Consider the following 22,891-nt stretch of genomic DNA (forward strand, 5'->3'; position numbering starts at 1 on the left):
GAATATTATGTAACCAAGTGTAATCGGGTTTAGGAAAAAAATAACTTACTCAAAACACCCATATTACATATTAAAAAAAAACCCCAAAACCTATGGAAGCACGTTGTTAATAATCGGGGGTGGGGGTGGGGAGCAGAGAGGGCAGAGAAAACCAGCTGTCACATTTGCACTGCAGTTTAAAAGGCGTCCTCTCGCATACTTTGACTCTCACAACAGGCCTGTGAAGCACGCCCGGGAGGTGTTATTAACGCCGTTTTACTGGTAAGGAAGCGACTTACAGAGGTCAGAATTCTAGACTCCGCCTCCCGGAACCCGCTCTTTCCTCGCCGTCCTCGGCGGCGGTGTTTGGCGTTGGGGTTCGCAGTTTGCTTTTCTTCACCCTCATTACTTTAGCAAACCGAACCCAGAGCTGCGGGCGGCCGCGAGAGGCGGGAGCCCAGGAAGCTGCAGGTGCCGGCAGCCGCAGTGCCTTGCGGCGCCGCAGTCCCCGCCGAGGAGGCCGGAAGTGCGGCCGCAGCAGCAGCGGCTGCGTGCGCCGCGCGGTCTCGCCCCGGGCGAACGAGGTCCGCCCCCCACCCCGGCGCCGTATGGCCGCAGTGCTGGCTTTCAGGGTGGTCGCCGGCCTGGCGGCCGCAGCGCTCACAGCTATACTCCTGGAACATTACGGCCTGGCTGGCCAGACCTCGCAGCTGCCCCAGCCCCGCGTTCCCCGGAGGCCGCACCCTGCGCCCGGCCCCGGAGCCAGCAATATCTTCTGGGGTCTGCAGGTGACGCAGGGGAAGCCTGGCGGGGTTGGGTGCAGAGCTGGCACGACTTGGTGAGACACGGGCAGTTTCCGCGGGGCACGACCAGTGCCTGCTTGAGCCCCACACTCCGGGCTGGGGGTGGTGGGGTGGTGAGGGTGGGTTTCGGTCCTTGCCTGGGGGAATTCTTTGATGCACTGCATCTTTGACTTTTCTTAACCCCCCACTCAAGGGAGCCCCTAGGTCGCTCTGGCAGCACGCCTCTTCCTGACTCAGACATCTCTGTTTAATACCTGCTTTCGGCAGATATCCGACATTCACCTGAGCAGGTTTCGGGATCCAGGCAGAGCTGTAGACTTAGAGAAGTTTTGTTCTGAAACTGTTGACATCATTCAACCAGCTCTCGTCCTAGCAACAGGTAGGAGGATTGCTGTACTGTCCTGTGGTTCTGTGGTCAGGAAGGTACAAAAGAATGCTAGCCAGGGCTGCAGCTTTTCACTTTGGGGACTTAGAGAACTTGATAGCCTCAGCCTCAGGTGAGCCCTCCTCCTGTAGAGGAGATAACACATTATAATTACATTTGCCCGAATTAATTACATAACTGAGTCAAAATCCAAGCCAAAAGATGAGTCATGGTAAGGTTTTGTTAAAGCAGGAGAAGCGGGACTCAGTGTTCTCATCTTAAGGTCTGCGGTGTTTGTGTGTGTTTCTGTTGTTGCAATCCTGAATTTGAAAGAGAATTACGGAAAGCCCTTCAACCACAAATCAAAAGTCACTTTTTATTTAAATTTTTTTTCTGTGTTCGTACAGTTAGTTGTTTGAGCCTTATACGACTCAGGACACCTTCCTCATCCTTTGGTACGTCTGTGACTTGGGTTTCGTAGGGTCTTCAAACCCCTAACCATTTGCTCCCGAACTGTTGGAGAAGCAAAAGGGGCATCTACCTTGTCTACTAAGAGATTCATCCCACCCACTTTATTGGAACACCTCTACTGGCTGCTTCAATTTCAAGTGTCTGTCTAGTTTTTTAGAAATTTTGGGATTTCATTGTCCAAGCTACACCTTCCAGGTTGCTTCTTGCTATAAAAATAATACTTGGTCAGATTATAATAGTTACCATAGATATTAGACACCTGCCCAGACTGTTGTATATAGAGTTTTCATTAGAGTCCTATGCTCTTTTTAAATATATATTTTTCACAACCCATTTGTAAAATCATAGGTTAAATAGGCACTTGCTACCCTATAAGGAACAAATAAAGCCCCTGCTGAGAAAATTTAGATGGCTTGTTTTGGACGGAAAGGGACTCATAAGTGGCTATGCTTACATGTGTTGAGTGCTTTAAGTATCTGGTCCTGCAGGATGCATTAAAATATATCGAACTTCCTTGGGTTTATTTTTCACTGTGATTCACTTCTTACATAAATTTACAGGAGATCTGACAGATGCCAAAACAAAGCACCTGTGGGGATCCAGGCAGCAGGAGGTAGAATGGCAAACTTACCACAGTATTCTGAAGAAGACAAGGGTCATGGAAAAAACCAAGTGGCTTGACATCAAAGGAAATCATGGTAAGAGTCAAAACCCACATGTAATTAAAACTATATTTTTATTTCTTCCAGGAGTCTAAATTCTCCAACTTACATTGTAAAATTATAAATGGGACATTATAACATAGGTTTAGAGGCATTGAAGGTCACAACTCTGAAATACAACTATAATAATGTGATTTTAAAACTTAAGATGTCACCATTGGTCTTCAAGGGGAAAGTTGATATGGTACTTTCTTACATGGAAGAAAAGCTTCCAGCAAAATCCTTGCAGATGAATATTTTAAAAAATACACATTTTTCTAGATGAAAGAAGCCAAACCCATTAGGCTACATAGTGTATGATTCCGGTTATATGACATTCAATAAAAGGCAAAATTATAGACAGATAACAGTTACGGTTGTCAGAGATTGGGGATGGGGAGAGAGATTGATTATAAAGAGGCATTATGAGAATATGGGGGGGGTCATGGAACTATTCTGTTGATTGTAGTGGTACATATATGACTATACATTTCTCAAAACCTATAGAACTATAAATCACAAAGAATGAATTTTACTGTATATAAATTTAAAAATTAAAATCGCAATAAATCTCTCTCTGCATGGGAAGAGAAAATGGATAATCGCTTCCTGTTTTTTAGATTATCGTTGTGTTAGTAAGAAAATTAACTCCAAAAGTATCCTTATCATAGTAGATTTGTTTGTTTGTTTGATTGACCTTTTCATTGGTTAGTGACTTCATTTGTCTGGTTCATTTGATTATACATTTCTGGTAAATATCTAATCATATATTTTTTAAAAACCTACCTTTTTAAACTGATAAGTTTATCTGGTGAAATACACAGACATTGGTTTGATCAAAAAATGCCCTTCTACAAAGCAACTAGGAGTTATAAATTGAAAATAGAATATCTGGTTTATAACTTTCTCTGTTATATTTACATTTCTTTTTTTTCCTGATCCTAATTAGCAGTACCTGTCAAATTATTTTGCAATAAATAACAACTGTGTATATTTTCCAAAAAGATTTCCAAGTCAGGGTGTTGACTTATTTCAAGTAAAATATATAAACAGACTCTTGTGTTTAAATGATTTGGATAGTCCTTTGGAATTCATAATAATCTACTGGAGTTACATAGGCATAAATGCTCATGGTATAGGTATATGTACTTGCATGGTGTGCTAAGATAGCAGAAATTAATCTTTACTAAAATTTATAACACTTTTTCTCTTACTTAGCAAGAGACACACACATTATTTCTTTTGACATTAATTGGACTTACATTTTAATTTCTACGGTTATTAGAAATGTTGTAGATTCCTGGAAGTCAAACAGTTTTAGCCATTGCAACCAGTCAAGTCAAGCTCTATGAAATGACTATTTCCAGATGATGTCCTGAGCCTTAACCTTTACCGTTATATAATTTCTTTCTTACTGAATCTTCTTTAAGATTTAAGAAGAGAGGGGCTTTAGTCCTGTTAGCAAAGACATATTGAAACTGGAAAGCAACCGAATCAGGGGCTATTGTTGTCTGTCACCACTTAGCCAAAAAGAAAAGATAGGGGTTGGGTCATAATTGTGCTTTGATTAATGTCAGAGGCCAGCAGTCAGAGTAGATGGCCAGTAAAAACCCTAACATCCACATTACTTTGAGCTTTCAGAAGCAAGTTTAAATTGGGTAAACATGGGAATTTGGGAGGGAAATATTCCTAGGGGAAGCACAGACATTTTGTTTCTCTTGTAAGGGGAGGAGGAGCTGAAAGGGGAGTTGGCACTGAAAGGGAGTTGGCACCGCTTCTTCCCAAGCTGACTCCTTTGTTCCCGTGTTATCTTTCTGCTAGGATTAGAATGGCTGGTCTTCCCAGGACACCTGTGGTTTATGGAAAGCAAAGCTCTGTATTCTCTGGTTAGGGAGGAGAGATATAAACCACTTAACTCTCCAGTGCCCTTGGTTAGGGGAGATAAGGTCTTGCCAGTCACAGCTGGCTGTAAATTGTTCACCTTTGGTCTTACTATTCTTGTCTTAGTTTCCCCATTCCACTCACCCAGGAATTTTCTTAGCTTCTTACTCTCCTTTCTCAATCTGTTTAGAGGCACTTGGCAGGGATCCACATATCAGGCATGAATCTAGTCCTTGCTGGCTTCCAGAGTCACATGATTAAAAAAGCAGCAAGAACCTTCCAGTTTTGTAATTTCCAATTGATGTGTGTGTGTGTGTGTGTGTGTGTATACATATATATTTAGTTTTTACTTAATCTGTGTTGCATTTTTTTCCATTACCATTTAACTCCTTTATACCACCTTCCCCCAGCAATCACCACACTGTTGTCCGTGTCCATGAGGCCTTTTTCCTTTTTTGTTCCATCCCTCTACCCATTAACTTCCCCACACCTCGCCCCTGACTCTAGATGTCAGCCTGCTTTCTGTCAATGAGTTTGTCTCTATTTTGGTTATTAGTGCAGTTTGTTCATTAGATCCCACATGAGTGAAATCATGTATTTTTCTTTCTCTGACTGGCTTATTTCACTTAGCATAATGTTCTCCAGTTTCATCCATACAGTTGCAAAAGGTAGAATTGTCTTTTAAAAAACTTTTTATTTATTTATTTTTAGAGAGAGGGGAAGCGAGGGAGAAAGAAAGGGAGAGAAACATCTATGTGTGGTTGCCTCTCTCATGCCCCATACTGAGAACCTGGCCTGAAACCCAGACATGTGCCCTGATTGGGAATCGAACTAGTGACCCTTTGGTTTGCAGGTTGGTGCTCAATCTGCTGAGCCACACCAGCCAAGACAAAGTTTCTTCTTTTTTATGAGTAGGATTCCATTGTGTAAGTGTCCCATAGTTATTTTATCCACTCACTTACTGATGGACACTTGGGCTGCTTCCATATCTTGGTGATTGTAAATAATGCTGCAATGAACACAGGAGTGCTTATGTCCTTTTGAATTAGTGTTTTGTGTTCCTTCAGATATATTTCCAGAAGTGGGGTAGCTGGGTCAAAAGGCAGATCCAATTTTAATTTTGGGGGTATCTCCATACTGCTTTTTGTAGTGATTGCACCAATTTGCATTCCCACCAACAGTGCAAAAGGGTTCCCCTTGTTTTATATCATCACTAGCACTGTTGTTTGTTGATGTATTGATGATAGCCATTCTGACTGGTGTAAGGAGATATCTCATCATGGTTTTAATTTGCATTTCCCTAATGATTAGTGACATTGAGCATCTTTTCATGTCTATTGACCATCTGTATGTCCTCTTTAAAGAAGCATATGTTCAGGTCCTTTGCCCATTTTTTATTGGGTTGTTTGTTTTTTTGGTGTTGAGTTTGATAAATTCTTTATAAATTTTGGATATTAACCCCTTATCAGGTGTATTGGTGAATATGTTCTCCCATTCTGTGGGTTGACTTTTTTTATTTTGTTGATGATTTCCTTTGCTGTGCAAAAACTTTTTAGTTTGATGTAGTCCCATTTATTTATTTAGTTAGTTAGTTTCCCTTGCTTGAGGAGATGTATCTTATAAAATACTGCTACAAGCAATGTCTGAGATTTTGTTGCCTATGTTTTCTGTGGTGACCTGCATGGGGAGGAGGTCCCTGGGGGCGGAGGCGGCGATGGGACATTAAGAAAGACACAAACACAGATAGTTTAAGGAAAAGCAGGGACCAAGTGGGTGGGATATCGTCCTCTGATGGAGAGACAGTGACCCTGAACATGGTCTCTGTGTTTATTTTATAATAGTTGAATAAAGCTCAAGGACCTTTCACAGGCTTAGGCAAGAACTGTAGGCAAAATTGCTCCATTCCCAGGCTGTCTAAATGATAAATATTTCTTCTGCAAAAGTTAGTTGCATTCAGCTAAAGCTTGTGGTTAACTATTTGACTATCTCCTTCTTGACTCCTGTGGGTTCTGTGTGTATGACGCCAGCCTTCACCATCTTCCACAGTTTTCTTCTAGGACTTTTATGGTTTTGGGTCTAACATTTTTAAGTCTTTGATCCATTTTGAATTTATTCTTGTGTGTTGTGTATGAAGATGGTTTAGTTTCATTTTTCTGCATGTATCTGTCTAATATTCCCAACATCATTTATTGAATAAACTATCTTTAGCCCATTGTATGTGCTTGCTTCCTCTGTCAAATATTGACTATAAATGTGTGGGTTTATTTCTGGGCTCTCTATTCTCTTCCATTGATCTATATATCTGTTTTTATGTCAGTACCATGCTCTTTTGATTACTATAGCTTTATAGTATAGTTTGATATTAGGTAGTGTGATTCCTCCAGTGTTGTTCTTTCTCAGGTTTGTTGTTGCTATGTGGGACCTTTCGTGGTTCCACATAGATTTTTGAAATATTTGTTCTAATTCTGTGAAATACATCATTGGAATCTTGGTAGGAATTGTGTTGAATCTATAGATTGCTTGCGGTAGTATGGACATTTTAATGATGTTAATTCTTCCTATCCATGAGCACAGTATGTGCTTCTACTTATTTGTATCTTCTATTTCTTCAGTGTTTTATAATTTTTTGAGTATAGGTCTTTTACATTGTTGGTTAGGTTTATTCCTGGGTATTTTATTCTTTTTGTAGCAATTGTGAATGGGATAATTTTATTAATTTCCCTTCTTATTAGTTCATTATCAGCATATATAAATGCAACTGATTTCTGGGTATTAATTTTGTATCCTGCTACTTTGCAGAATTCATTTATCAGTTCCAGTAGTTTCTTGGTGAAATCTTTGGGGTTCTCTCTATATTGTATCATGTCATCTGCAAATAATGATGGTTTTACTTCTTTCCGATGTGTATGCCTTTTATTTCTTCTTCTTGTCCGATTGCTGTGACTAGGACTTCCAATACTTCGTTGAGTAACTAAGGTGAAAGTGGATATCCCTGTCTTGTTCCCAATCTTAAAGGGAAGGCTTTAAGATAGGTGCCTGTTGAGTATGATGCTGGCAGTGGGTTTGTCATATACGGCCTTCATTATGTATAGGCATGTTTGCTGTAGTCCCACTTTGATAAGAGTTTTGATCATAAATGGTGCTGGATTTTATCAAATCCTTTTTCTACATCTATTGATATGATCATGTGGTTTTTATCCTTCATTTTGTTTATGTGGTAAATCACATTTATTGATTTGTGAGTGTTGTACCAACCTTGCACTCCTGGAATAAATTCCACTTGATCATGATCTTTCTGATGCATTGCTGTATTAGGTTTGCTAATATTTTATTGAGGATTTTAGCATATATTCATCAGGGATATTGGCCTACAATTTTCTTTTATTGTAGTGTCTTTATCTGGTTTTGGAATTAGGATCATGCTGGCCTCATAAAGTGAGTTTTGGAGTCTTCCCAACTCTTGAATTTCATGAAATAGTTTGAGAAGGAGAGGTATTAGTTCTTGGAACGTGTGGTAAAATTCACCTGTGAAGACTTCTGGTCCAGGGCTTTTGTTTGTTTGGGAGTTTTTTGATTACTGCTTCCATTTCACTAGGTGCAATCTATCTGTTAGATTCTCTGGGTCTTCCTGATTTAGTTTTGGAAGACTGTATGTTTAGGAATTTAATCATTTCATCCAGGTTATGCAATTAGGACCTTTGTATTTTTTTGGTACCAGTTGTTATTTCTCTTCTTTCATTTCTGATTTTATTTATTTGGGTGCTTTCTCTTTATTTTTAGATGAGTCTGGTTAAGGGTTTGTCAATTGTTTTTATTTTTTTCAAGAACCAGCTCTGGGATTCATTGATCTTTTGTGTCTTCTTTTTATTATTATTCTTTCATTTATTTCTGCTCTGATCTTTATTATTTTCTTCCTTCTATTCACTTTGGGCTTGTTTGTTGTTCTTTTTCAAGTTCCTTTAGGTGTAAATTTAGATTGTTTATTTGAGCCTTTCCTGTTTGTTTTTGAGATAGGCCTGTAATGCTATGAATTACCCTATTAGGATTGCTTTCTCAGTGTCCCACAGATTTTGGATTGTTGTGGCCTCATTTTCATTTGTTTCAAGGTATCTTTTAATTTCTTCCTTGATCTCTTTGTTGACCTGTTCATTGTTTAATAACATGTTATTTAGCTTCCATGTCTTCATGTGTTTTTCAGTGTTCTTGTGATTGATTTCTAGTTCTATTGCATTGTAATCAGGTGAGATATCTGATATGATTTCAGTCTTCTATAATTTACTGAGACTTGCTTTGTGCCCTAACATGTGGTCTATCCTAGAAAAGTTTTATGTGCACTTGAAAAGTATGTATATTCTGCTGCTTTGGGGTGAAAAGCTCTGAAGATATAAATTAAATCATTTGATCTAGTGTGTAATTTAACACTGCTGTCTCCTTGTTGATTTTTTGTCTGGAAGATCTTTCATTGAAGTCAGTAGGGTGTTAAAACCCCTGTCTATGACTGTTTTTCTGTTGATCTCTTTTACGTCGATCAAGATTTGCTTCTTATACTTGGGTGCTCCTATGTTGGGTGTGTAAAGGTTTCTAGGGTTATATCCTCTTGTTGGATTGTTCCTTTTATCATTATGTCATGTCCTTCTTTGTCTCTTACTATAGTCTTGGTTTTAAAGTCTGTTTTGTGGAGTATACGTATTGCTACCCCAGATTTTTCTTTCCTTACCATTTGCATGAAATGTCTTTTCCCCTCCCTTTACTTTCAGTCTGTTTATATCTTTTGATATGATGTGTGTTTCTTGGAGGGAGCATATATATGGGTCTTGTTTTTTTTATCCATTCAGCTACCCTATGTCTTTTGGTTAGAGCATTTAAGCCATTTATTTTAAAGGTGATTATTGAAAGATATGCACTTAGTGCCATTTTATTAGTAGACTATTTTCCTCTGCCTTTTCTTCTTAAAGCAAGCCCTTTAACATTTGTTGCAGTACTGGTTTGGTGTTAACAAACTCCTTTAGTCTTTTTTTGTCTGGGAAGCTCCTTATTTCTCCTTTAGTTTTAAATGATGTGATAACAGTGACCAGTCTTGCAGGGTAAAGTAGCCTTGGTTGTAGGTCCTTATTTTTTCATCACCTAGAGCATTTCATGTCACTCCTTTCTAGCCCAAAATGTTTCTATTGAGAAATCAGATGACAGTGTAATTAGTGCTCTTTTGTATGTAACTACCTGCTTTTCTCTTGCAGCTTTTAGGATTATTGTCTTGTCATTTGAATTATGATGTCCCTCAGTGTCAGCCTCTCTGGGTCCAACTTGTTTGGGACTTTGAGCTTCCTGGACTTGTGCATTGTTTCCCTTTACCAGATTAGGGAAGTTTTCAGTCATTAATTATTAAAATAGGTTCTTGATCACTTGCTCGCTTTCTTCTCTTCCCGATGTTCCCATGATGCAGATGTTGTTACACTTCATGTTGCATAAAATGTTTCTTAAATTCTTCTCATTTTTTAAAATTCTTTTTTCTTTTTGCTGTTCTGCCTGGGTTTTTTTTCTACCTTGTCTTCCAAATCATTGATTTGATCTTTTGCTTCATCTAACCTACTGTTTATTCCTTCTAGTGTATTATTTATTTCAGATATTGCATTCTTTATTTCTGACTGGTCCTTTTTTATGGTTTCTATGGCTTTTTTCATGCTGTCGAGTATCCTTATAGTCATTACTCTAAACTCTCTATCTGATAAATTGGTTGCCTCCATTTCATCTAGCTCTTTTTGGAGAATTCTCTTGTTGTGTCATTTGGGGTCTGTTTCTTTGTCTTTTTTTTTTTTTTTTTGGCTGCTTCTTTGTATTTGTTTCTACCTATTAGGTAGATCTGCAAAGACTCTGGTGTAGGCCTTTGTCAGACACTGTCTGTGACTGGCCTGGTCAACCTGTTTGGCACTATCAGCGATCCACTGCTTTTAGCTCCCTCTGCTCGACCTATTTGTGTGCAGAGAGCCAGGCTGTAACCCAGGCTTGCTGTTATCAGCACTGGGCCCTTGGGAAGGTCAGCTGAAGTCTCATAGAGCTCCAAAGGTCCACCTTAGTTGTTAAAGTAATCAGTGATATAGCCTGAAGTTATAGTCAGTAGCCCAGCTTAAGCTGCACAGGGCGAAGCAGAATAATTCCTGCAGGTGGGGCTATTGCTTCCCCTCAGGTTGATGTCACTCCTGGAGGAGTCCTCTGCCAGAGAAAGATGGCTTCTGCAGTATGGAGCGTGATTCAGCACAGGGATCCCAGTGGCTATTCCTTCAGTTCTCTCCCTAGAGCTACCAACCCCAGACTTTCCTCCAGCATCTGTAGTTCACTCTGCCCTCCCTCTGCTGGAGCCCAGAGTAAGTGGCTGCAAATGAAATTTTGTGCATTAGCCCCTTAAGAGGCTCTCTGAGTCTCCTGCCATCTCTCTCTCTGTAGACAGAAACCCTGCATCTCACAGCTGGTTGTTATCAGGGTTCCTTTCGGGCTCTGGTGCTGCAGTTTAGGGAGCCCAGCTTGGGGTTTAGACCCCACACTTCTTAGGGATAACCTTGCGACTGCTGAAATATCCCTCTGGCACTTCAGCCACCTCCCACGAGAGGCCAGCCAGCTCTCTTGTGCCTCCTCTGCACTCCCTACCAGTCTCGTTGTGGTGAAGTGGTTTCTTCTCTCTGTCTGTGGTTATAAGGCTTCTCTCCAGCTTGTGTTCAGCTGCTTATTCCGCATGATTTCTTTACAATTTAACTGTAATTCCAGATTGGTCCTGGGAGGAGGTTAGTATAACTTCCACTTATTCCTCTGCCATCTTGGATTCTCAATGTACATTTTAAATAGTACATAATTCAAAGTATTTCTTATTCTCGAGTATACTAGATAAATTAAATAAGTTTCCAGATAATCTGAATTCCATTTTCAATTTTTAAAAATTGTCAATCTAACTGATTGAATTCTACCATTTAAAATATTACTGAAAGAATTAGTTTTCTTTAGTCTTTAACATGTTTGCATTCCTCTTTTTAATATAGATGATGTTTGCTCTTTTCTTTTTAATTAGATACATTCAACCTTCCAAGTCTGGAGAGTGTCGAGAATTATTACAGGTACTGTAATGAACAGAAGACAGAACATGATGTGTTACAAGAAGGGTACAGTCAATGAATGGGTAAAAACATTTTTTAACAGATAAAATTTCTATTTACAGAAATTCTGGTAATTTAGAAAAGGGGCTTTTTTTTTTTTTCAATGTGTGTGACAGGTTCAGTTTTTTGTTTTTGTTTTGGGAATTTTTCTTTCCTTTAATTGTTTTTCCCCCCTTGGTTCTTTTTAATATTTCCACAGAGACTTTTTTTTTTTGCCATTGATGAATAGCAGGAGTCATATAGATCACAGCTTGTCAACTACAGTACTATAGGTTTTAGGAATGCTGAGATTACTGATTTTCTCAGCCTTTTGGGAGGCTGAAAACCCCAATCAGTCTCTCCTGGCTGCTTTGTCCTTTCATTCCAGTATGTCATGCAAATATTAAAATTTTCTCCCCTGGCTGGTATGGCTCAGTGGATTGAGTGTGGCCTGTGAACCAAAGGGTTGCCAGTTCTATTCCCAGTCAAGGTACATACCTGGGTTCAGGCTGGGTCCCCAGTGGCAGGCATGTGATAGGCAACCACACATTGATGTTTCTCTCCCACTCATTCTCTTTTCCTTCGCCTCTCTAAAAATAAAATAAATAAATAATTTATAAATTTGGTATAATTGACACATGTATTGTATATATTTAAATGGACAGCATGTTCATGTGCTACATTTACATATGGCAGTGTGATTACCACCATACCTGACACCTCTCTCATGGCACATAATTATCATTTCTTTTTTGTGATGAAAATTAAGATCTAGTTTCTTTTCATCTTTGAAGTTATTATAGTGTTGTTAACTATAATAACCATGCTGTGCATTAAGTTTCGAGAACTTATTTGTTTATTAGTTGCAAGTTAGAGAAGGTTGCATAAAAGAATTGAAAATGGTGTCCAGTCTTAAAAGATGGATAGCATTTGGAAAAGTAAGACACTTCGAGGGTTATATTTTAGGCACAAAAAGCAAAAAGAAAAGAAAACAAAAAACCTAGGCTTTATTTTTTTTAATATATTTTATTGATTATGCCATTACAGTTGTCCCATTTCCCCCCTTCATTCCCCTCCACCCTGCACAACCCCTCCCTCCCACATTCCCCCCCTTTAGTTCATGTTCATGTGTCATAAGTTCTTTAGATGCTATATTTCCCACACTACTCTTGCCCTCCCCCTGTCTATTCTCTACCTACTGTCTATGATACTTATTCTCTGTACCTTCCCCCCCCACTCCCCTGTTGCTAACCCTCCAGGTGATCTCCATTTCTGTGGTTCTGCTCCTGATCTAGCTGTCCTCTTAGTTTGCTTTTATTTTAGGTGTGGTTCTTAATAACTGTGAGTTTGCTGTCCTTTCACTGTTCATATTTTTTATCTTTTTCTTAGGTAAGTCCCTTTAACATTTCATATAATAAGGGCTTGGTGATGATGAACTCCTTGAATTTGACCTTATCTGAGAAGCACTTTATCAGCCCTTCCATTCTAAATGAAAGCTTTGCTGGATAGAGCAATCTTGGATGTAGGTCCTTGCCTTTCATGACTTGGAATACTTCTTTCCAGCCCCTTCTTGCCTGTAAGGTCTCTTTTGAGAAATCAGCTGACAGTCTGATGGGAAGTCCTTTGTAGATGACTGTCCCCTTATCTCTTGCTGCTTCTAGGATTTTCTCCTTCATTTGAATCTTGGCTAATGTAATTATGATGTGCCTTGGTGTGTTCCTTCTTGGGTCCATCTTCTTTGGGACTCTCAGCTTCCTGGAGAAGGGAAAAAAATCTTAAAGTTAAATCTTTAGCTTAAGAATGCTGCAGACAATGCCAAAATCCAGAATTCAAAAAATGCCATTAACTATCATATATTTTAACCTCTGCCTTTAAATAGTTGGATTTTTAGATAGTTGGATTTTAATGTGTCAAAAATGTAGGAATAGAAACAACATAGGAGATTATAAAATCCTAAAGAAAAACTCTGAAAACAAATTAAGCAAGAAAATATAAATAAATTTTTTAACAAGGAGAAAATCCTGAAATAGATTTTTAAAAAAATACCAAGAAGAGAGGCAATAGAATTGATTATTAATTGTAATACCTATGATAATATATTTATTTCATGATACATTTGATGGCTGATGTGACTTAAATATAGCTCCCTGATAGCACATTTAAGTTTCGGAAGTTTATTTGTATGTTTTCTTATGTGCTTTTAGGTAAAAATTGTATAAGACACTTAGATATTTTTTTATAATGTCCTGACATTTGAATAATATGGTTATCTGCCAGTAAAATTTGTACTTTCCTTCACATTTATTCAGCAAATACTTGAGTGCCTACCCAGCCTGTCTCTCTACTCTTCCCTGTCCTGCTTTACGGACGTAGAACACTGTTGACACCGACGGTGGTGAGCACGTCCGTTCCCGGATGTGGACCCCGTATATGTCATCAGTACGCTTTCAGGAACTGGAAAAGCTTTACGATCCACACCTAGACTATCATTGTTCTCCTGGTTGGATTACTTCTTTACAAGATTTTATTGTGTCTATAGTCCTGTTGCAAACATTGTTTGTGTATCACTGCACTAAGAATTCTGCTAGGTACTCAGTAGGACCTCACCACATTTTTTAATGATTGGTAAGTACGATTTCACTAGATTCTGACAGTCTCCTTTTAAACGTTTAGTGGACTGCTTAAACTCGCCACCCCCTACTTCTCTGCTTTACTTGGCAACTTTATGTTCTGGTTCCTGTCTTGGAGACAATGGGAGAAACTTTTTTACATTTCTTTTACAATTTATCCATTGTGGATCTAGTTCAGTCTGTTGCTCTCTCATGTCAGGAAACTTCCTTTTCAAGGGAGGCAAAATATAATGTGATATTAAACTTATTCTGCCTTCTTATAATTGCACTAAAACTTTATTGTATTTTTTAGGAAATATTCTGCTGTACGTAGGGATGGCTCTTTCCATCATGTCCACAGTACTCCCTTTGGCAACTATTCTTTCATCTCTGTGGATGCCACTGTATATCCAGGGCCAAAGAGACCCTATAATTTCTTTGGAATTTTGGATGAGGTACAGTAAAAATTTCACTTTCTTTTGTAGCTAACCTATTTTTCTTAGATGCATGCAGCTCACTTAAAATTACCCTAGGTAAACAAGTCCTCATCTAGAAGTGCTTGAGAAAAAATTTTACTGTGGTTACAGGTATGGCCAGGCTAAATTACTGGCTACTTTAGTACTATTATTTACTGGCTACTTCAGTTCTATTATTGCTATCCCTATTATTGTCCTGAAATTTGGGAAAGAAGTACCTCACTTTTTATATTTATTCAGTAAACATTTATTAAATATGTACCAAGTGCAAGATATACTTAGCAAGGTACAGGGCATAAAGTTTTGTATGTTATATGGTATATTCCTAAAACCCTGCAGTTGCCATTTTTAACTAAAGGTCTATATTTTTTTAAGAGAAAGACAACCATTGAAATAAATAAGTTTCTTTTAAAGTATTTTTTGTAATGTAGGTGAAAACTTTTGCTGGATAAAACTGTCTGGAAAATCACATCTGAGAACTTCTCATTGCTCCTTGGTACAACAAATGTCGACTCATTAAATGTTTAGTGAGCACGTACCCATGTGCAAGACGTATGTGCTTATGTGTAGGAATAAGGTGATAAGGTCATGTCCCTGGCCTCTTAAGATACTTAATCTAGTGGTCAGACATAAGACAAGTACAGAGGTAACTATAATAAAAGGCAGAATTTGCTAAGTGCTGAAAGAGATTCAGAGTGATACATGGGTTCAGAGGGGCTTGGAATCAAGTGAACAGAATATTGTCTGATGTGCCCTGGCTGGTGTAGCTCAGTGGATTGAGTGCAGGCTTGCGAACCAAAGAGTTGCAGTTCAATTCCCAGTCAGGGCACATGCCTGGGTTGCAGGCCAGTTCCCGGCAGGGGACACATGAGAGGCAACCATACACTGATATTTCTCTTCCTCTCTCCTTCCCTTCCCCTCTAAAGATAAATAAATAAAATCTTTTAAAAAAACTAAAAAATAAAAAAGAATATTGTCTGATGCATTGTGTTGTAGTAGGCATTTTGATTAATGAAGGTGTAGTTTGTTTCCTACCTATCAGGGTCCTTAGATAAAGTTGATAACATGTTAATTTTTAAAAAGTACTCCTTAGAATAATGTTTTTTAGTGTGTAATTCAGGGATCATCTGCATAAAAATCAGCTGGAGTCTTACAAAACAAAGGTTTCCAGGCTTTACCTGAGATGTATCAAATTAGCAAACCTGAGGGTGGGGCCCAGGAACTTACTATCACTATAAGCACCTTACAGATAATGTTAATGTGCATTTATATGTGTGCAAGTGTTTTTTGAAATCAACTTCCTGATGGGTATATACAATAAAATGCACTCCTTTGAACTGTTTGGAGAGTTTTGAGAAGTGTCTGTGCTGGTATAACTCTCACCAGTCAAGGCAGAACATTCCCATCACCCCAGAAAGTTCTCTTGTGAGTGAAGTTCGTCTCCACCCCCAGTCCCAGGGGACAACTGTTTGGTTTTCTGTCAGCATAGATTAGTTTTGTTTATTCTAGAATTTTATATTAATGAGATCATACAGAATATATGTTGTGTCTGCCTTTCTTTGCTCGGTATAATGTTTCTGAGGTCCATGTTATTGTAGATATCATTAGTTCTTTTTTACTGACAAGTAGTATTCCATTGTATGGATATATGTAATTTGTTGATGACCTTTAATTTTTGACTGTTATGAGTAGAGCTGTTAGAAACATTCAGGTACAGGCTTTCTGTGGACATATTTACATCTTGTTTTAGTATCACTATCCTCTTTATTAATTCCAATGTGGTATACAGGGCTGAAAAGATTAGCGGTGCTTTATTTATATAAATAAATACATAAATTTATGTTAAGTTAAAGATTATTTCTGTTGCCTTATCTATCAAAGGGGAATAATACTACAATACTTTCCCTACTTAGCACAGAGATATTTTTAGGATCAAACAAATTACATTGTATGTGAAAATAGCTTGAAACTTACAAAGGTCTGCACAGGTCTTTAATTAGCAGGGTTTCAGCACTAAACATAATATACTTATTCTTGTAATACTTCAAGGGTAATCTGTTGACATTAGATTTCAGCCTGAGCCCTAATTAAAGATCTTTTATTTTTCTTTCATTTCAGAAACGGATGGAGGAGCTTTTGTTACTGGCAAAGGAAAGTGGTCAGAGCAATCACAGTATTTGGTTCGGACACTATACAACATCCACTATTCTTTCTCCGTCACCAGGAATTCGGTCAATAATGAGGTGAAGCAGGCTTCCACAATCAAAATGAATTGTTTTTAATTATTTTATGTTGCTTTACCTATCCAGCTTTCCTGAAGAAATATTTTTATTAGTTTGGCACCACAAGTTATCTTTGTTCATTATTCTACTTATTTTTCATTGTTTAGTTCAGCTACAGCCTATTTCTGTGGGCATCTCCATACACTTGGTGGACTGATGCCTGTTTTGCACACTCGTCACTTCCAGGGCACTTTGGAACTTGAGGTGGGAGACTGGAAGAATAATAGAAGGTAAGAGAACAGAGTAAAACTTAATACGTGTTACATATGCTAAAGCAATGATAGTTTTCTTGTTGCTGTCATGGGTGATCCCAGGCAAGGAATAACCTGTGATATCTCTATGTTTTTTAAGTAATATATGTACCTAATCTTTGTCACATGCAGAATCTTTGTGGCAACAGTTATGTTTGCTGCCACTATGTTATACTAGATTTATAAGACATAACCATTAGGAAATAGTTCTCAAACTCTAGCATGCATAAGAATTATGGAGGATTTTATTAACGAAAAAAATTTCTAATAAAAATCTAGGGATTTTTTTAAAAGACTTTATTTATTTTTCTTTAGAGGAGAAGGGAAGGAGAGAGGGAGAGAAACATCAATGTATGGTTGCCTCTCATGCGTCCCCCGCCGGGAACTGGCCTGTAGCCCAGACATGTGCCCCGACTGGGAATCAAACCGCGATCCTTTGGTTCACAGGCCTGCACTCAATCCACTGAGCTACACCAGCCAGGGCCAAAGTCTAGGGATTTTGATTAGTAGTTTTAATTATTGATTAAATCAATAATTATCAAATTGCTTAATTTAATAATTAAGCAAATCTAGAGATTTTGATTGTCTTGGTCTGGGCTAGGACCCAAGAAACTGTATTTTGAAAGCACGCCAGGCATGCTGTGGACCACACTTTGAGAAACACTAGGACTAGGAGTATGTCATTTTCCCCCCTGAATTTTATATCCACTTTTCTAGTTATTGCTGCAAGATGTTAATGATTTAAGTTCTTTAAATAGATGATAGTTGGTTTTGTTAAGGTTAAAGTCTTTCTCAGAAGAAATATAACTTATTTACCAAAAGCATACAGTATAATTAGATGTATACAGAAAACTAAAACCAAATATATTATAGTTGTGATAATAACTATTTAAGTGCGGTAGTTGAAGTATAGATGAGTGTCATATATTTTGAAAGAACAATTTAAGTGCAATAGTTTAAGTATACATGAGTATCATTTCATTGTTTAACTATTATCAGTTGCTGTTTATTAAAACTCAGTGCTCTGAAGATACTTAGGTACCCTGTAAATATTTGCTGAGCTGAATGTTTTCTTTCCATTTTTAACTACCTCCATTAATTTAAAGGCAGCTTTACATTGTAGGTGGTACTTACTCATTTCAGTTGGCTTTTCTAAAGTCTATATAAGAGCTATGCTTGAAGCTTATAATTAGTTGGCTACGGTAATTACTTTGAGCTGAGACCTCTCTATTCATGACTGTGAGGCTGTGGGCTGGGCTGGGATTGCCTTTTACCAGACAGCCTTCCTAATCCTTGGTCATCCTCCTTATTTCTTATAAGTACTACAGTTACAAGTTAAGTGATATTAATTATGAAACCCTTTTTTTCTTCCTCTTTCCACCTGCTCCCCTGTGTTGCAACTCTGGGGTTTTATCCAGAGGTTTACTAAAAGAACCTAACCTTTACCTGCCCTTACTAAATGTTCAAGTTACATTAGCAAAATAGTTTTTAAAAACAGTGTATTAGTAATATTAGGCGAGGCTTTATTGTGGGTACAAATAAACCTAGAAATGTCAGTGGCTTAACACAACAAATGTCTATTTTAATTTACATAAAGCTGTTATGAGTCAGGCCTACACTCTTCCACAGGGTGACAGGGATTGAAACTTCCTCCATCTTAAAAGGCCACTATTTCAACACCTCACTTCCAAGGCAAGGAAGAGAGCATGGAGAACTCACACACACTCTTAAGTACTTTGGACCAGAAGTGTGATACATGTCACTTCCGTTCACAGCCCATTGGCCAGAACTAGTCACATGGTCCCCACCTAATACCAGGGAGACTGGGAAATGCAGGGGAGCACGTGGAGTATTTGGTGAGCACTATTGTTTCTGCTGTAGTTAATCATTTCTCGGTTGTAAAAGTTAGAAAATATAAAACTTTGGTTACTCTTTAATGAATATTTATACCTTTCTTTTCTTCTTATTTTTTTAGTATTTGTACTTTTCATTGTGCATTTAGAAAATCAAGACAACTGTGGTTAATTTCTTTAAAATTATAGAAATAAAGATCTAAGAAAACAAGTGAAAGTTTTCTAATTGTATTTATTTTAATATTTTATGTAATGTTGATGGTATGAAGAACGTCAGATATTAGGCTTTGATGAATATCTCAGTTTATAAAGTATAGAAATTAAATGAGTTAATTCAACAAGCATTTTTTTAAAAAATTGCATTCTATGTGCTCTCTAGGGCACAGTTAAATTCATTGCTTAGTCAGTTCCCAGTTGTGACAGATGGGAAGTATAAAGTGCTAGGGGCAAGGGAAGAAGACAGAGAAACAATATTATTTACTTGGCATTCAAATTCATGATCTCAAAAAAGTATACTTTTATATTTTTACCTTTGTTCTATAAATAATCTTCATGCATGGAGTGACTGAATTGCAACATTGTCCTCTGGTCTCCAGGTACCGCATCTTTGCTTTTGATCATGACCTCTTTAGCTTTGCGGATCTGATCTTTAGCGAGTGGCCTGTGGTTCTTATCACCAATCCTAAGTCACTCCTTTATAGTTGTCCTAAGCATGAACCACTGGAAAAACTCCTTCAGTCAACACACATCAGGTATGTGAAAATTCTTCAGAATTTACTTTCAGTTTGATGTTGATGGAGAATAAATCATTGTGACTGCATCCCATGTAACAGCTATGAGACATCCACTTGGTTGTCTGAACACTCTACACATTGTATAAGGATAAATCGCTTATTGTTTCATTCCAGTTTGGTTAAAAATTATATTTTAAGCTGCCGAGGGTTTAAAAACCATCCTAAACCCTATAACCCTTTCATTATTGCTTTTGTGTGTTTTACCCCAACTTTTTATGTACATGTTGCTATATTGCTATAATCATACTGTACATATTCTTTTGCATCCTACTTAAAATATTTGTATTATATACTAGAAATATTTTTTTTCACTTGGCTACATAGCCTTTCAAAAGAGTAAAAGCCATATAAACTTTATGGAATTGAATATTCAGTTGTCATGTGAATTTGATGATATGAATTAAAGAGACTTAATAACCTTTCTTAAACACAATGGCACTCTTTTTAATGTAACTGTATATACTCTATACTCTTTTAAATTCTATTTTGAAAAATAATATGACCACCACTTTTGGGGAGTAGGGTGTGGGGTTGTGTGTCTATTCCCCCCACCCCCAACAGAACTATTATTAATGATTTTGAGTTTTCCTTAGCAGGCATTCTCTTTCTCTCTTTTTAAAAGATTTTATTTATTTATTTTTAGAGAGAGGGGAAGGGAGGGAAAAAGAGGTAGAGAAACATCGATGTGGAAGAGAAGCCTGATCGGTTGCCTCCCGCATGCCCCCAACTGGGGACTAGGCCCATAACCCAGGCACGTGCCCTGACCAGGAATTGAACTGGCGACCTTTTAGTTTGGGGTAAGACAGACACTCAATCCACAGAGCCACACCAGTCGGGGCAGCAGGCATTCTCTTCTAGGCATATTTTTACACAGTTGTAATCAGGGCACAGTTTATTAGAACTCCTATTTTTTCCTTTTAACAGAGAAAATGTACAGTTTATCTGACCATTTTCTTATCTTTTTGTGAAATTTTAGATTTTTTTTCTAATTTGGAAACAAGGATCTGATACATATAGAGTCTTCCTCAACTTGGGTAACTCTCAGATAGCATTCTAGAAGTGGTATTCTAAGGGAAAGAATTTGAATTCCTAAATGAATTTGGTAAAGATTGTCCAATTACCTTTTTTGTAACTGTCAATAAAATCACTATTCCCTTTAAAGAATTGTGGTAAAATACACATACATAAGATTCACCATTTGAACCATGTCAGGTGTACGGTTCAGTGGCATTAAGTGCCTTCATACTGTTGTGCCACCATCACCATCATCCATCACCAGAACTTGGATCTTTCAAAACTGACACTCTGCACCCCTTCAACAGAAACGCCCTTCCTCCCACCTGCCCCCAGTGCCTGGCACTCAACATTCTGCTGTCTGTCTCTATGTCTATGACTACTCTGATGACCTCATCTAAGTGGACTTCTTTGTCCTTTGGTGACTGTCTTATTTCACTTAGCATAATGTCCTCAAGGCTCACCCATGTTCCAGCACTGTGTCAGAATTTTGCTCTTTTTAAGTCCTGAGTAATAGTCCATTTTATGGATGTGCCACATTTTGTTTATCCACGTGTCTGTCAGTAGTCACTGTGCTTTCACCCTGCGGCAACTGTGATCAGTGCCATTAAGAACATGGGTATACAAGTATCTGTTCAAACTGCTGCCTTCAAAATTATGTCACTATTTTGAAAACCCTAATTCTTTTGGGGATATATCCAGAAGTGAGTGGAACTGCTGGGTCATGTGGTAATAATCATATATTTACATTTCTGAGGAACCACCATACTGTTCTCCAAGGTGGCTTTACCATTTTACATTCCCACCACCAGTGTTTAAGGTACCCAAATACTTTTCAAAACAGATACTAATTTATATGTTACCAGGTGATAGGAGTGCTAATTTCATAGCACCCTTATCGTTACTTGATACTGTACTTTTAAAAAGATTTACTACTTAATCTGGAAAAAATGGTGTCAAGTTGTTTCAGTATATTGTCTGATCACTAGTGAAGTGAAACATGTATCTCTGTCAGGGTTTTTTTTTTTTTTTTTTTTTTAAAGGTTTTATTCTCTTTTTTTTTTTTTTTAAAGATTTTATTTATCTTATTTTTAGACAGAGGGGAAGGGAGGGAGAAAGAGAAAAACATCAATGTGTGGCCACCCCCCCAATGTGACCCCCCACCAGGGACCCGGCCCACAACCCAGGCATGTGTCCTGACTAGAAACTGAACCAGTGACTCCCCCTATCCCCCAGTTTAGCAGGCCCTGCACCCAAACCACCAAGCCACACCGGCCAGGGCCAGATATCAGATTTAGATGTTATATTCTCTGGGGCCTGGTAGCTTTCATCTTATTTGTGACATTGCTTCTTCCAGGTAGACAGAAGAGCCCAATGAGTGGATGGGAACCAAATGAGTAGACAGTAGACTTTACATTAGATTAACAAAGTGAGATATGTAACCTATATTCCCTTCCTATGAGAAAAACCAGGACTTCAGGAGTTTCTTCAGAAAAAAACTTTGAATCTACTTGAACTTGATTTGTTAAAAGACAATTGGTTTTCCTTTCTAAAAAAGTAAAAGGATAGTTCCTAATATCTCATCAGCTCAGGTTTGCTCTAAAGGTCTCCATTCAGAAAGAAACCTGATCATATGAACAGTGGTCCCATCAGCCACCCATGTGATGGCTCTGCCTAGACTTACACATTTTGAGGTATTTATAGGGCTATTCTTCTTTATGAAAACAATGACAAATACTAAAACCATATTTTATATATGTTCTCATTTTAGAATTTTGGCCTTTTCATTATCCTCCATTACTTCTGTCACAGTTAAGATTGATGGAGTTGATTTAGGGCAAGCTGTTCATTCATCTGGTCCTATTTATACACTGAAGTGGAACCCAAGAAACTACAGTGACAGTACACATAACATAGAAGTAATTGTCCAGGTAAGTTAGTAATTTTCAGTTTGCTATGTAAATGATTGGGCTATAACCATACTGAACTCTGACTTGGGTATGTTTGTTCGTTTTCTTCCAGTCAGTTGATAAAGATGAAACTAAGTTTACCTAAAAAATTGGATACATTGGATGTAGTATGTTCTGAAAATGGGCACTCAGGAGTAATTCTACTATTAGACTAAAAACTGACCAGAGGAAAAAAAGTGTGTGACTACTAGCCACAGCCCCCCTCCTTTTTTCTAACTTAGGGAGTCATTCTTTTGGGGTTTTTTTTTCCCTTCAGTTTTGGCCAGTGTCTTTTAATATGGGAAGAAATTCACCAATACACCAAAAGATAATAGAGTAAGTCAGG

At 38.0% G+C, this 22,891-nt stretch overlaps 1 protein-coding gene across 4 annotated transcripts in view; it reads left to right on the top strand.

Annotated features, from left to right (window-relative positions):
* The first annotated feature begins 289 nt into the window (after positions 1 to 289).
* TMEM62 (transmembrane protein 62) overlaps positions 290 to 22,891 on the top strand; it is a 39,438-nt gene continuing 16,836 nt past the window's right edge. Inside the window, exons 1-9 of one of the 4 annotated variants that reach the window (XM_053665999.1) lie at positions 293 to 767; positions 1,050 to 1,161; positions 2,178 to 2,315; positions 11,254 to 11,299; positions 14,240 to 14,381; positions 16,521 to 16,645; positions 16,792 to 16,914; positions 19,385 to 19,540; positions 22,368 to 22,527. In XM_053665999.1, coding sequence (XP_053521974.1) covers positions 588 to 767; positions 1,050 to 1,161; positions 2,178 to 2,315; positions 11,254 to 11,299; positions 14,240 to 14,381; positions 16,521 to 16,645; positions 16,792 to 16,914; positions 19,385 to 19,540; positions 22,368 to 22,527 — 1,182 coding nt within the window. In that variant the 5' untranslated portion in view covers positions 293 to 587. Of the gene's footprint in view, positions 768 to 1,049; positions 1,162 to 2,177; positions 2,316 to 11,253; positions 11,362 to 12,744; positions 12,840 to 14,239; positions 14,382 to 16,520; positions 16,646 to 16,791; positions 16,915 to 19,384; positions 19,541 to 22,367; positions 22,528 to 22,891 lie in introns of those variants that run through there. The other 3 variants (XM_053666003.1, XM_053666001.1, XM_053666002.1) reach the window with 3 other exon arrangements.

This window comes from Artibeus jamaicensis, unplaced genomic scaffold, assembly GCF_021234435.1.
Source record: "Artibeus jamaicensis isolate MK-2021 breed Jamaican fruit bat unplaced genomic scaffold, CSHL_Jam_final contig_1132, whole genome shotgun sequence".
In the NCBI taxonomy this organism is placed as follows: domain Eukaryota; kingdom Metazoa; phylum Chordata; class Mammalia; order Chiroptera; family Phyllostomidae; genus Artibeus; species Artibeus jamaicensis.